Here is a 13,576-nt window from a genome sequence, read left to right as displayed (position 1 = left end):
ATAAAACAGCCCTTCATCCTATTTAAAAGGTCATTAGATTATATATTCCTATCATTAGACAAATAACTCGGATCATGTACGACACACGTTTCGAAATTGCAAACGTTCGCTATGAAATTCGCTTATGACGTATTACGGTGGGGTATTTTTTTCTGATAGTATTCTTTCATATATATGTATGTATACATATATATACATATATACATACATACATATATATACATATTTATATATACATACATGTATGTATATACGTATGTATGTATTTATGCCTCACCAAAAAAAGTTTCTTTAAGCTCAGTACGTCACCCGGAACTTATATAAAAGATATGGAGCATCAGCGATATCATATGTTGTCATATATATACCTGTGATGTTAATTCGCCCAACGTATTACAGAGTTCTATAATGATAGAAAAATTGTATCATGATTTCCAACAACCAAAACGTTCCACATTCACGCAACAAGAATAACCCGGAGAACCACAGAATTAAGAAGATATAATATCTTGTGCTCGATGAGATTGCATTATAGTCATAAACTCATAGTAAATTCATTAGAAACTAGCATAGTCCAATACATTGAAAAACTCACTAATAATATCATACCATCAACTATTCTAAGAAATCCTCACGTTGGCGATTCAAGGTCGAGATAGACGTAAACACCAGGAAATATCTACAGCTTGTGAGACCTTCAAAGATTTTCAATTTTTCCTTTCCTTATTACGCCAGGGTTCCTTTGGATACACCCTATATACCCAGTGAGTATATGTGTTCTTGTACGTTTATTTGGGTAAGTAACAGGTAGTTTGTATAGAGTTACTGGATATGAATGTAGGAGTAGGGGAAGGGAGACGAGGAAGGAAATTCTCTTTTATTTTGGGTGGTATTATGATATGATACATAATATGTTACAGAGTAAGTCCTTATGAAGCGAGAGATTGGCGTCTGGGTTTCGTAATCCAGAAAAGGACAATTAAAATTCCACCACATAAATTCTGGCAAGATAGAGCTTGAACTGGTTCCTTATTTTATGACTGCTTAATGGTAATTATTGATTCGAGAACTGCTTCCTTGTGAGACAAGTCATATCTATTTGGCCAAGAAGTGTGAGGGATCTTCTGGGAATTCTTTTTTTTTTTTTTTGGTATAGGAAAAAATAGATGAAATTGCACACATCAACTAATCCTCAGTTAGTGGGAAATAAAGAGACAAGAATTATACAGAAAGCAAATGGGAATGAGAAAACCTAGTAAATATTCAGACTGAAATTATTCTCAGATGTGATATCAAACCTTTTATAGGGTTGACAACACAATTCTGACATATTCTTCAATATTTTCTCAAAGATAAACAAATGCAAAGCCTTACCTAACCTAGTCCAAAAAATATATTTAGCTTATATGTTATTCTCTTATATATTTATTTATTTATTTTTTTTTGTGAAAAGCCTAACTTAAAACCTAAGCCAATTTTAGGATAGCCCATTATTAGAATATACCTATCTTAGCCCATTGGTGACAGTGCACGTAATGACCAAACTAGGAGTCAAACTGGTTGTTACATGATGCTTGTGGCATTGGAATGAAAATTAGAGGGACAGGGATAATGTTTTTTCCTCCCTCCTGGCATCACAGACTACCCTAAATAGCATTTTTCCATGAATCGGTCTCAAAATAAGGGTTTAAGCTGACTTTGGAACCCTGTAACTCTGAAGCTTTCTATATTGCTTCACTATTTTATGAAACTCAGATTATCCAGAATATTGGGTTGAATACAATAATATAACACAGAACCACTTCCCAACACCTGCCACTTGTCAATAAAATTCATGCCAATCAGGAAAAAATGCCAGAAGAACAACAGACTCCTACATTTGTTTTGGTTATTGCTTTGAGAATAGAGTAACTGCACAGGACATTTTGACTTGGGATATCAATGCAGAAATTATATGTGTATGCATGGTCATAAATCTGCAGATTTGATAAGTGATATTAGCCCTACCTTATGTTTCTGTAGTGTATTGTTTATAACTGAAAGTATTCTTTGAAGAGAAATTTAATCTCTTGACTCTAATGACACCTAAGTGTGGTAAACTTGAGACTAATGTTATCAGTCCGCTATATGCTATATTGCTCATAGGTGTTTTGGTTTAATCCGTTGCAGATGGGACCTATGAAATTGGCACTGGAATGCTAGACAGAATGGTTGGTGGAGTGTGGAATGTTTCACGCCACATTTCTTTCTGCCTAATTCCTGCTCATTTATACATTAGAGCACTGAAAATCTTCTTTACTTTTTTGTTTCATCATGCTGTGAGACTTATAGTGGGCACTGGTATGCTATTGCCATGTTTAAAAAAAATAATACCTCTAGACTCAGTGTAACATCAGTGTAACTATTGACAACTATATACATCCTCTTCCATCTCACCACCGGTCATGGCATCAGTGTGTTGCCACCAGTCCACAAAGGGCTAAGCTAAGGTACTAGCTTGGAAGGGCTGTTTTTCTAGGGAGACTTCTTTGTATCTTTGCAAATTAAGTCTCGACCTCAGATAGGAGGCCAACAATATCCTTTGGATTCATTGTGAACCCTGACATCCTGTTTTTGGGAAGTCTTAGTTTAAAGGTTAAGACCATCAGATAAGTTTTCTTTGATCTTCTTGTGATCTTCCTTTCAATTGCCAGTGGTGTTGAAATGCTCATCTTATCAGAATATACTTGTTACAGGTTTTTTGCCTTTCGTACAGTGTAAAGAGAGGAATGTACAGAATCATTAAATTAACCACATGAACATAGATTCACTTAAGTTGATACATGACTGTGGTATTACCATTATTTTCTACAAATTATTTTGTGTTATGTGTTTTTTATTGTGCCTAGAGCTTTTATCAAATAGCATTTGCCTTATGATATTCTGTTCCAAATTCAGGAAGTTTGCTTCAGATATAACATGCTAAATTTGACTGATTCACTTCAGATTTTATTAATTATACAGTTTTTTTATTTTATTATTATTATAATAAGCATACCAAGTTAAAAAAAACAAAGAAATGTTCAACTTTATTATAACTGCAGTACTAGGACAGTTGTGCCCTCAAAATATGAAATGATAATTTAAACATTCTTTTCAGCTTGTATATTGTATACAAAGTAGCAATTCAGTAGAACAATACACACACACAGCCGCACACACACCTACACCTATCCATCCCACCCACCCACACATCCTTACCTACATCCACACGCACGCACACTCGCACACACACGCACATGCACATGCACACGCACACGCACACGCACACGCACACTCACATGCACACTCACACTCACATGCACACACATTCAGTATATATGATGAAATGCTGAAATTGATAATGATAAGTGTCTCTTTAACTGGCAGCATGTCAGGGATCTCATCTCTTAATGATTTATAACAGTTTTTTATTGTCACCAGTTTAAACCTAACCTAGCCTAACCATGGGACATACCCACTCTAAGAAAAATAACATAGAGCGTTAGTGAGTGAGTGAATGAGAATAAGGGAGTGAGTGTTACACGGATTACATCATTAGGTTATATAATGACATGATAAGGAAAATGTCGTAAACCAGCGTGTTCTATTTTTGTAAGCGATCATATGTTTATTATATTCAATAGTAAACTTGCATGTTTTGCATAAATATAATCAGGTTTTGCATTTTATTTATCTAAAAAATACATCTTTCTGATGTACAGATGCAAATGCTGCATAACGTTAAATTAACTTAAAATTTAAAATTAATATGTGATTATTAGTGTATACCCTGTTACTTGTTCATACTGCACTTTCTTTTAGTCTATATATCATGCCATCTCGAGCAATAGTGAAATTATCAGTAATAGTAACAGTGATAGATTGTGTAGACTATTCATGAGTTGCAAGTTTATATTTATAGGTGATGTAAGATATTAAGAAGTTATACCAAATTATTTTATCTGTTATATATTTCACAACTGTCCCTTGAATTAAAGAAGAGTATAATGGCCCTCTTTGCCACAGTACTTTACTTCTCGGAATAAATCAAAGGTGAATATATTTTTTGGAAGAATAAGTAGAAAATACTTTCATGCCCCAGAAAGAAGTGATCATAAACAGTCATGGTTTAGAATGGTAATTATCTAGCCTAAATTATATGCATTATAAATATGAGTGATTATGACAAATCTAAAAAAAAGGTTTGAGTTAGGATGGATATTTTTTGCAAAAGATGTGTAAGAAATGTTGTATATGTTGTTTTTGTTTATCTGAATTGTATACTAAGAACACAAATCATATATGTGTCTGTGTGTATATATATATATATATATATATATATATATATATATATATATATATATATCTACTGTATATATATATATATATATATATATAATATATATAATATATATATATATATTTTATATATTTTTTTAATTTATTTATGAGCAGTTATTTATGGAGCCATCAGACTACTGAGACCTATTATGTGTTTCTTGTTTAATTATCCATGCCATTAACTGGAAAGAAAAATTCCTATAGTCTCCTAGTATTTACACAAAAAAAGAATATTATGAAGTAGATGAAGAAAGAATATTCTCTACTTCACAGGTTGACACTGCAGAACTTGATCTTAGAGAGGTTGTAGGTATACTCAAGGAAGGAGACTTTGAATATTCTTTGAAGACTCCTCTCATTTTTCCCGTTAGGAATGGCAGCAAGAGTGAGTATTTCATCCTTTAAGTTTGTGTATCGTATAGCATTCCTAGTAAACACTCACTGTACATATTTAGTGTTTAGATAACCCATAGTTTTGTAGTGGTTTATGTAAATGCTTTTTTATGTTCATTTTTGTTAAAGTATAATCATCTGTGTAAACTAGATGTTACAGAGAAAATGTAAGGGTAACATTTTGCTGAGAATGTAAAGTCTTAGTAATCAAAGTGTGCATGCAATAAAATATAGGGTCAGATGCATCTTTATTAAGGTTTGAACTGCACTAGGGTCATATTTTTGTAGTTCTTTACTTTTTGCTTGGTTACTTTTGAATTTTTCTCTGATGTGGGGTATTCAAATTTTCATGGCATATTAATATATTTTCAAAGCATGTGTAGATTGATGCTGTAAACGGTAGTGAATTTATTTAGATATGTAAATTGTTTCAGGTTTCCCATTTTAGAATGTGATTTGGGGACTTGATAATAAAGCGGTTGAGAGCATGCTGGATATATCAGAAAGAGAGTTAACAAAATCATAACATGGAAAAGGAGTATGAGATTCAAAATATGTATAATGAATTTATGTGAATATATAGATGTATATATTGTTGATGCCTATGAGTGAGTGATTAAGAATGTGTGTGTGTGTGTGTGTGCGAGCGTGCGTGTGTGTGTGTGTGTGCGTGTGTGCATGTGCATGCATGTGCAGATGTATGTGTGTACTTGCTATCATGTCCATACTTTCAAGGATGAAAGATTATGTCTATCTGTATTTTTTCCCTCTTGCATGAATTATTTGTTTTCATTCAATACAGAATACAGTGCTGTATATACACTACATAAATTTTCATTTCAGTTGCTGTGTTCTGGAGAGCGAGGTATAGTTTTGTATGCACGCAACTTACAAACATTCTGTTTATTGAAGAGGGGATTCTCAAGCCAGGGTCAGAAAGACCCTAAAGAATCAACTGATGTTCAAGAGGTTGCTGGAGGTAGATATGAGAATGTATTTATTTTTTTAACATTTATGGTCTCTGCATTAGCATTATGATTTTTTTTTAAATTATTACTGTTATTATCATTATTATTGTTATTTTTATTAGTTATGTCACAGGCTTTGATGAATGAAGATTTTTTAGTTGCTGATATTACATTCTGCAATTTAGTTCCATATGGTCACCTTCATATCCTAAAAGCTCATACTGTACCTTCAGAGCCACTCCATACCTGGCTTGACATAAGGGCTGGAATTTTTGGCCCCAGTGATCACCGACTGCCACTACCGGGCAACATAGGACTGAGCCAACAACTTGAACCGATTGTGCACCCTCCTATTCAGTTCAGGCGGAAGCACACTCCTGGTGCCCTTCCCGATGTTCTCACAAGCAGAACCAACCACGAAAACCAGGCTAGTGTGAGTTGGAGGAACTTGTACTAAAGAGAGAAGGGATTATTTCATGTAAAGCATTAGAATTTTTTTGTTATTTTGGAATCAGTATTTTTTTTTATTGTAATTTCATTGTTTCTTGAGAAAAGCAGAAAAGATTTTAATATGTGTGTGAAGAATTCTCTCCTTCGAAACAAATGTCTTTCTTGATTTTATTGATTGAGTCACATGGCATACTTAAATCTGCAGGATTTTCCATTAACCCATTATGGGATGCCTAACGACCTAACTGGTCATCAGGGCGGGCAGTCTATGACACTAGTGGCACCAGCTAAAAATTAGAGAGACAAGGAAAGGGTTTTCACTGCCCTCCAGGTAGCGCAGACTAGCCCAACCAGTATTTTTTCATAAATCCATTGTTAAATGTGGGTTTAGGCTGAATTTAGAACCCAGTAGCTCTGAAGCTAGTGCTGTTACAGCCATAAAATTTCATGACTGTGTGCGCGCTTCAACTGTAAGTAGATGCCGATGTTGTGTCATGTATGCATTGACTCCCGCCTCTAGGCCTAATCGGTGCTGACATGTATGTCATGACACCTGTATGCAATGGGTTGATTGGGTTGTATTTGAAGATCCTCTTTTATCATTTAGAATCTAAAGTATATGCTTTATAAATAGTGTGAAAGTCCAGTCTAACAGTAACTTGCATATTTTCAGGCTATAGATCAGTATATTCAAAATACTGAAGACTTGAATAAAGAGATTGTCGAAGAAATAGTAAAAGACATGCCACAGCCAGCTGACATTTTGGAATGCCGAGCACAGCAGTGCCCAGAGCTGGTCAAGAAAGGTAGGATATTGGGTAGCAGGAGACTGCTATACTTATTAACAAATTGTTTAGATATAATCTTTGGCCACATATTTTTTATATATTCACAAATTTTAGATTATTGGTAATTGGAGAACTTAAGTTGAGTCTACATAAGAGAAAGAAATATCTCATAATATAACTGGATTTATTTAATGCATCATTGTCATGATATGTAGAGTATTTGAACTTTCTATGTTAACCTCAGATCAGTTTAATGGTCTTGCTTACTGCCCAGTTGCAGTTAACCCTTCTTCAATGAACATGTTTCATTGAGTTGGATCACTTTCATGTTGTTTATACTTTGTAGAAAGTACAAGCTTTTTATGTATGGTTCAGCAGATTGGAGGAGTAATTCTTTTAATCAGTAAATTCAGTACAAAATTACAAAGTAGGATAAACTCCTTCAAATTAGAGGTTGTTCAGGATTTTTTTTATTGCAGAAAGACTGTCTTTTATATATTTCAGATTTTCTTGACCTGTTTCCTGGCCAAAATCTTCATGATAGGCCTCTTGCTGTGATAACCCTCAGTCAGAAGACCCAAAGCGACATGAGTGGCTGGTCAGAAGACATGGAGCTGGAGAGGGAGGAACTGATTGAATATGTAAGTCCATTGGATGAAATATTCTTACCTGTGCTAATTTTTATGCCATGACTAATGTTTTTATTTATAATTGCATGTTAGTTTTATACAGTTGATCCTAATACACATGGAAATGGGAGAGGGATGAGCTAATTGATCATGTAATACCAGATATTTTAGGTCATTTATGTTTTGGAACCTTTGAGGATTTAGTAGATTTTTAACTGTGTGTTAGTTTTATTCATGTGTCCCTAGTTTGATAACTGTAATCTTGAAACCAGTTCATCATGGCTGCTGAGGAAATCTGTGGGACCTTCAAGTCAGAAGGTTACTGGGCAGATTTCATTGACCCAAGCTGCGGCCGCCCCTTCCATGGACAATTTACAAATGCGACTCTGTTTGAGACAGATGAACGTTACAGGCACATGGGATTTCGCATTGAGGACCTGGGTTGCTGCAAGGTTATAACCCACAAGCTTTGGGGTTCACATGTGTTTGTTGGTAAGTGTTGCTTTTGTTTTAACATCAGGTGAGTTGCTTAAACTGCATATGTCAGAAAAGAGATACCTGGAGGGAAATGAGATGAAATGTCTAAGAAGTGTTTGCACATTGACCAAATAGGATGAAGTGAAAATGAGTTACATAGGCAAATATGATTAGAGAGGGAGTTGTTTTGTCAGAGCAGATCCGAGTGTGCTGAGATGTTTAGGCGTTTGGAGAGAAGGAGGTTAATAGAATGGTGAAGAGGATTACGAGATATGATACAGGAGGCAGCTGTCTGAGAGGTAATGGTAGGCCAGTAGACCAGGGCAGAGTGAGGGCTAGAGACAGAAATACATGGAAAGAGATTGTAGTGGATAATAGATGACACAACTTGAGGCTATATGTCTGGTATTCTTGACATCTTTACATTGCATGGGATGCTGGAAAGAGCACAGGTTTAGTGATGGAGCATGGGTAAACCAGTGTTTTCTGTCAGGCATTGCTACTGAAGCATTGCTACTGAAGGACAGGATGCAAAGAGAGCACTTGACCTGGGCAAACAGATCACTGATTAGAGGATGTTAAATGTAGGCTACTTCTCTGATTAGGCAGACAAGGCCAAGGTACATAGACGTGTTATAGGTCATGTATTTACTGAACTATTATATGTCTGGCAATTACTTTGTATACAAGTGGATAACTGTTGCTTAGGCTGTGTCTGGTTATAACTGCTATGTTCCTATTTCTAACCGGGACTTCTGAACCGCTTTATAACCATTTGAGTTTTGAGACGTATATGCATTTCAACATTCCCTGAAAGGACGTAACAAGTCACATGACTGTTAGTGAAAGAATGGATGTTGCAGTAGCAATCAAACCAAATTTTACCACTTGGATCATATCTAAGACATTAAATCCTTTCATTTAATATGACGCACTAATACTTTCCAGGTTCCATATTTACCAATGCCCCAGTGGATTCGGATGTCATGGAGCAAGCCTTAAGAAAGCACCATCAACCTCAGAGTTCCTCCAGTTAATTTTGAGAAATTGTAAATTCATAGTCAAAGCTTATATTTATGTAAATATTACAGAGTAATGTTATTTAGTATGAGTTTCCTAATTAGTGTTTTCTGTTATGAGACAAATACCCAGTTATTGGTACCAGTTTCTTAATCTTTAATTGCAAAAGGTTTGTGACTTTGAGTTTGCCTGTATATTTTGATGTATTCTCCTAAGAATAATGAAGCAATTTAAAAAAATAAAAAAAATATGGAAATTAAATTGTGTTTTATAGACATTTCAGAATTTAGTTGTCTAGAAGTCTTATGGTTGATTAATAGATTATGTACAAAAGGAACTTCAAAATTTATAAGAATTGTGATGTATGTTTTGTTAAATACACTATAAAAAATCACATACTTCTTTATATCACCAGAATTGTAAAGCATTTGTATAGAACTAAACTGTCAATAGAAACTTAAAAATATAAAATCTAGTGAAATAATCTGAAAAGCTGAGGTATGTCTCCGCAGTCAGTGCAAAATAATAATATTGGTTGATTGTAGACAATGTTTCAAATCATAATTCTATTATTATTTCCTAAACTCTCTTTATCAATTAATTATTTCAAAAGAAGTTCAGGTTTTGTCATTGCACTAAAAAACTGCCAGAGGTCTTCTTGATATTGCAAATGTCTATAGAAGCTAATTATAAGGTCTTCCAAGTGATTTGGAAATGGTCGACATTGTTAACCAGAGAATCAATATACTTTATCACTTGTTTTTTCTTGACACCAAACACTTCTTCCTCGAGAGACACTCTATTGATGGATGGATACATAGATAGGCAGATTGGGTGATAGATATAGATAAAAAAATATATATTATATGGGAAAGTTTCAGAATTCCAGAACTGCTGTATTGTCCCAGCTACAATACTTACATTAACCCTCAAAGATTTTTTTTTTTTGGTATATATACGCATTATTTATATTATCTCAGTGTATTCCAAACCATATAGTAAGTCTAAAGATTTTATCATAACCAATTGGCTTAACTTTGGGAAACGGTATTACTATTACTGAATTTATGGTTAATTTATGGTAACAAGGCAAAATAAGAGGAAATGAGGGAGAGAGAGAGAGCAGAATCCATGTGAAGAGAGACAACTGGAGACACCTCATGATACTGACAGCGACAATGGACGTCTCAAAGTGTCAGGGTGTTGTGATGATTTTGACAGAAGACAGAAGCACGTTACCATTTAATGCACTTTATCTAGATGAAAATATCTGTCCATACCATTCAATAGGTCTTTTGAGCATATATTTATTTTCTCTCAGCTAGTTTTGTCTAACAGGTGCAATCAGCTGATTCAGAATCTTATGTCGTTTTTATAATTCCTGTGTTTAGAGTGGCAGTGGTTCCATTTTTTATGATAAATTTTGGATGGTTATAGCATTTTGTATGTTAATTTGTTGATTTACTCTTTGTAAATAATTACCCATGTTTCAGCAATTTCTTTGATATAATTAAATAAGTTAAATAAGTACCTGATAACAAATAGATTGAGAGAGAGTGAAAGAATGAGAGAGGAAAAGAGGCAGGCAGAGATAGACAGAGAGAAAACAATTCACTTAAATCTGAAATGTGCTGTTAGCTCCATACTTGGAAAAATGTTAAATGTGTTAAATAGCATTTTAGTCATTAACAATATTCTGTGTGTGAAAGTAAAGTGATTGCTATTGTAACCAAGTTGTTTCTTTTCATATTTGGCTAACCATTATAGTTTCAGCTAAAAGAGTGTAACCTTAAAAGAACATAAAATACAATACTTGCATACATTAAATTAAATCCATTGTTATCTATGAGTATTCACTTGGTATTCTGTTTCATTTAAAGTGTGTTAAAAATACTGAAGTGTGAAAGTGTACTTATTGAATGTTAATTGTTGTAAGAGGTCTTTTGGAAAAATAAAAAGCAATAATCATATTACATTGATATCACATCAGTAACATGCTTAATCTAGTTGGTCAGGTATTCACCTGTCTTATACCAAAGATAAACTTAAAATTAACAGATAAATCGTTTAACTGTCACATAAAAATGTTAGCAATACCTTATCAGAAAAGGAATTAGAGTCACTTTTTTGCATTTACAGAAGTGTCATCACATACTGTTGCACTTCTTTAATAATTCTGCAGTTTTAAATCCAGATTTGTTTACCACAATAGCAGCAGAGTCTAGAGGGAGACCAAAGTTCTTAAGTTGTATTGTATTGCAGTGGCTTGTAAAGCATGAAATATTATGATATGGAAAAATAGAGGTTTGGGCATAACAAGAAAAATATTATGTTCGTAAATGTAACAAATTAACATGAAATCTACCTTGATATATTACAATGGGTATTGTCTCTTACTTACATATACTTATATATATCACAGGAAAGTTAATAATCCTATCAACAGGATTGTGTGAAACATAGTAAGGGCATAGTTTACCCCAAACTTGTTATTGCATACAGATTAGATGAGGAGGTCCAGAGTGATTAATGCAATGAAGCTCCTCATCAGTGAGCCCCCAACGAGCAAGGTGGCCTATGCTCCTGAGGGAAGGGAGAAGTGTCAGGCTCTTGACAGAGGCCAAAGTCAAGTAAGGTGAAGCAACAGTGAACAATTGTAATGCATTTATCTTTCCAGAGGTCACAAGTTGCTTCACATGAGTGTCAGAGAGAACATTGCCTTCCCATTCTGAAGCAACAAAGTCTAAACTAAGGCTATGCAAATTTTGACCAGATGTAAGAAGATGGATTGTAGAGTTAGGTGGCAGAAATTGTAGGCTAAGCTTCTCCAAGCTTGAAAAGGGATCTGGAGAAATGTATTTTGGGTTTGACATCCAACAGTCTGCCAATGAGAAAGCCTTCAATTCCGGTAGCTGAGAAAGTTCATGTAGGCATTTGTCTGATATGTTGAAGCCTGTAAGATTTAGACCGTGGATCTGGTTTTTGTAAGTCATGAGAAGTGGCAGTAAAACAGACCCATTGAGTTTAGGAGGTGAAGAAGCAAAGGATGGGTAATAACTTAGTGTAAAGTCTGTCAGCTGAGCAAAGGCTTCTAATGCATTAAGGGTCTCCTCTGCATTCAACTCCACATTCAGTGATATTTCTCTTGTAGATGGACAAAGCCTACTAACTTCCAGAAGTTCCGACCTTGTGGCATGACCTAAGGCAATCTTCTGCAAATTAAGTTTTCTTCCAGCTGCACAAGAAGCTTCATTTTCCAGTGGTATCTTGAGTCTAGCATATTCGCGGATACAAGATTTGATGTCCCTGTGAGGGTTGTAAAAGTGTAATTCGGGAAACAGTGCCAAGATGAGGTTATAAACATGAGATGAAATGTTCTGAAATGACATGCTAAATTTCCGTAGATACTTACTGAGATGTGTTGATGAATATGAATATTGACAATCTCTAAGGGCTTCTACTACCTCACTACCTGTTTTAAATGGTAAGCCGCATAATTTATTTATTATACCTTCTTCTGTAACTGAACTGCTGCCAATATCAAGTTCCTGCAGCGACAGAGTAGAAATAGTTTCTAGAGCTGAGTTATCACAGAGTTCTGAATGAAGTGTTAAGCTCGCAAGATTAGTTTTCTTCAGGAACTGTAGTAAAATGCCTTGGCAGTCTAGCACAACGGGTTTACAAGACTTAAACTTTGCCTTCGGGAGCACCAGTTTATTGACTTGATCTGGAGGAAGCTTTTCATTTATCTCTGCCATGACCACGTCGAGGCATGTCTCGGGGACTCCTGACAGATCGAGCGGGAACGAGCGGTGGGTTAGAGCTCCCGCCATTCTGAGCAGCACGGGAGCCTGCAACGCCCAGTCGACCACCTGGTACTCTGGGACAGCTTCGAGTCGACCCCCGAGGGCGACCTGCTGGGACATCAGCCTCCAAGCGGTACTAAGGATTTGGTTGATCAGCAGAGGAGGCAAATGGCTTTTGAAGAACGAAGAGCATTGTGTTACATTTTCTCTGACTATGTTGTTATATATATCTTTACAAAGGTCGGTTGAGGTAGTTGTTTTCATCAGTGTGGGAAAACTTAAAGCTGGTGTACTTCGTGGAGACGGGCGATCCACCGAGCAACTTCCGTTGGTGAAAGGCTGTGCGTTGCTCGGGAGGAGTTTCACAGCTTCCTCGCTTATTCCATGATTTGGAGCATTATGAACATTATGAGGCTCCTCGTACTGCAAGACAGTCGTCGTTCTAGAGGCTTTACCGCGTCCTGAAGTCCTGGGTGATCTAGTTTCACCTTTCTGAACATGAAGTCCAGAAACCGTCTTCTGTGTTCTGCATCTGCACGCACGGGGAGTGTCACTGCTCACCGGGGTAGAGGTAGGACACTTGCTACCGCTTTGAACCCGGGGAGGAACGGCCGGTTCCCTGTGTATGTGAGGTTGTCTATAAGGGGCGGACGCTCGAGTGGTCACCTGGCCCACTAGTCTGG

At 35.7% G+C, this 13,576-nt stretch overlaps 2 protein-coding genes across 9 annotated transcripts in view; one reads left to right on the top strand and one right to left on the bottom strand.

Annotated features, from left to right (window-relative positions):
- The first annotated feature begins 606 nt into the window (after positions 1 to 606).
- LOC122256524 (cobalamin trafficking protein CblD) lies at positions 607 to 9,481 on the top strand. Of its 2 annotated transcripts, none has more exons than XM_043021286.2 (8): positions 607 to 764; positions 4,636 to 4,747; positions 5,599 to 5,734; positions 5,957 to 6,150; positions 6,847 to 6,979; positions 7,466 to 7,602; positions 7,863 to 8,082; positions 9,016 to 9,481. In XM_043021286.2, the coding sequence occupies exons 2-8, from the start codon at positions 4,736 to 4,738 to the stop codon at positions 9,102 to 9,104; spliced, it is 921 nt and encodes a 306-aa protein (XP_042877220.1). In that variant the 5' UTR covers positions 607 to 764; positions 4,636 to 4,735; the 3' UTR covers positions 9,105 to 9,481. The 2 variants fall into 2 exon arrangements, with proteins under 2 accessions (XP_042877220.1, XP_042877219.1); XM_043021285.2 differs by having other exon boundaries at positions 5,957 to 6,156.
- Positions 9,482 to 11,052: 1,571 nt separating this feature from the next.
- The window catches only part of LOC122256522 (uncharacterized), a 16,413-nt gene continuing 13,889 nt past the window's right edge, over positions 11,053 to 13,576 (bottom strand). For all 7 annotated transcript variants that reach the window (XM_043021280.2, XM_043021279.2, XM_043021281.2 and 4 more), the window contains exon 2: positions 11,053 to 13,576. This exon is cut by the window's right edge and continues 90 nt beyond it. In XM_043021280.2, coding sequence (XP_042877214.2) covers positions 11,577 to 13,576 — 2,000 coding nt within the window. In that variant the 3' untranslated portion in view covers positions 11,053 to 11,576.

Source organism: Penaeus japonicus, unplaced genomic scaffold (genome assembly GCF_977035675.1).
Source record: "Penaeus japonicus unplaced genomic scaffold, GWHDUDI00000001_assembly GWHDUDI00000024, whole genome shotgun sequence".
Lineage (NCBI taxonomy): Eukaryota > Metazoa > Arthropoda > Malacostraca > Decapoda > Penaeidae > Penaeus > Penaeus japonicus.
This window is presented reverse-complemented; position numbering and strand designations above follow the sequence as displayed.

What these genes read in the sequence shown, in the direction of transcription:
- LOC122256524 (XM_043021285.2), top strand. An exon ending in CCCAGAGCTGGTCAAGAAAG is followed by an intron (nt 6,980 to 7,465) that starts GTAGGATATTGG and finishes TATATATTTCAG; the next exon opens with ATTTTCTTGACCTGTTTCCT. An exon ending in GGGTTCACATGTGTTTGTTG is followed by an intron (nt 8,083 to 9,015) that starts GTAAGTGTTGCT and finishes AATACTTTCCAG; the next exon opens with GTTCCATATTTACCAATGCC.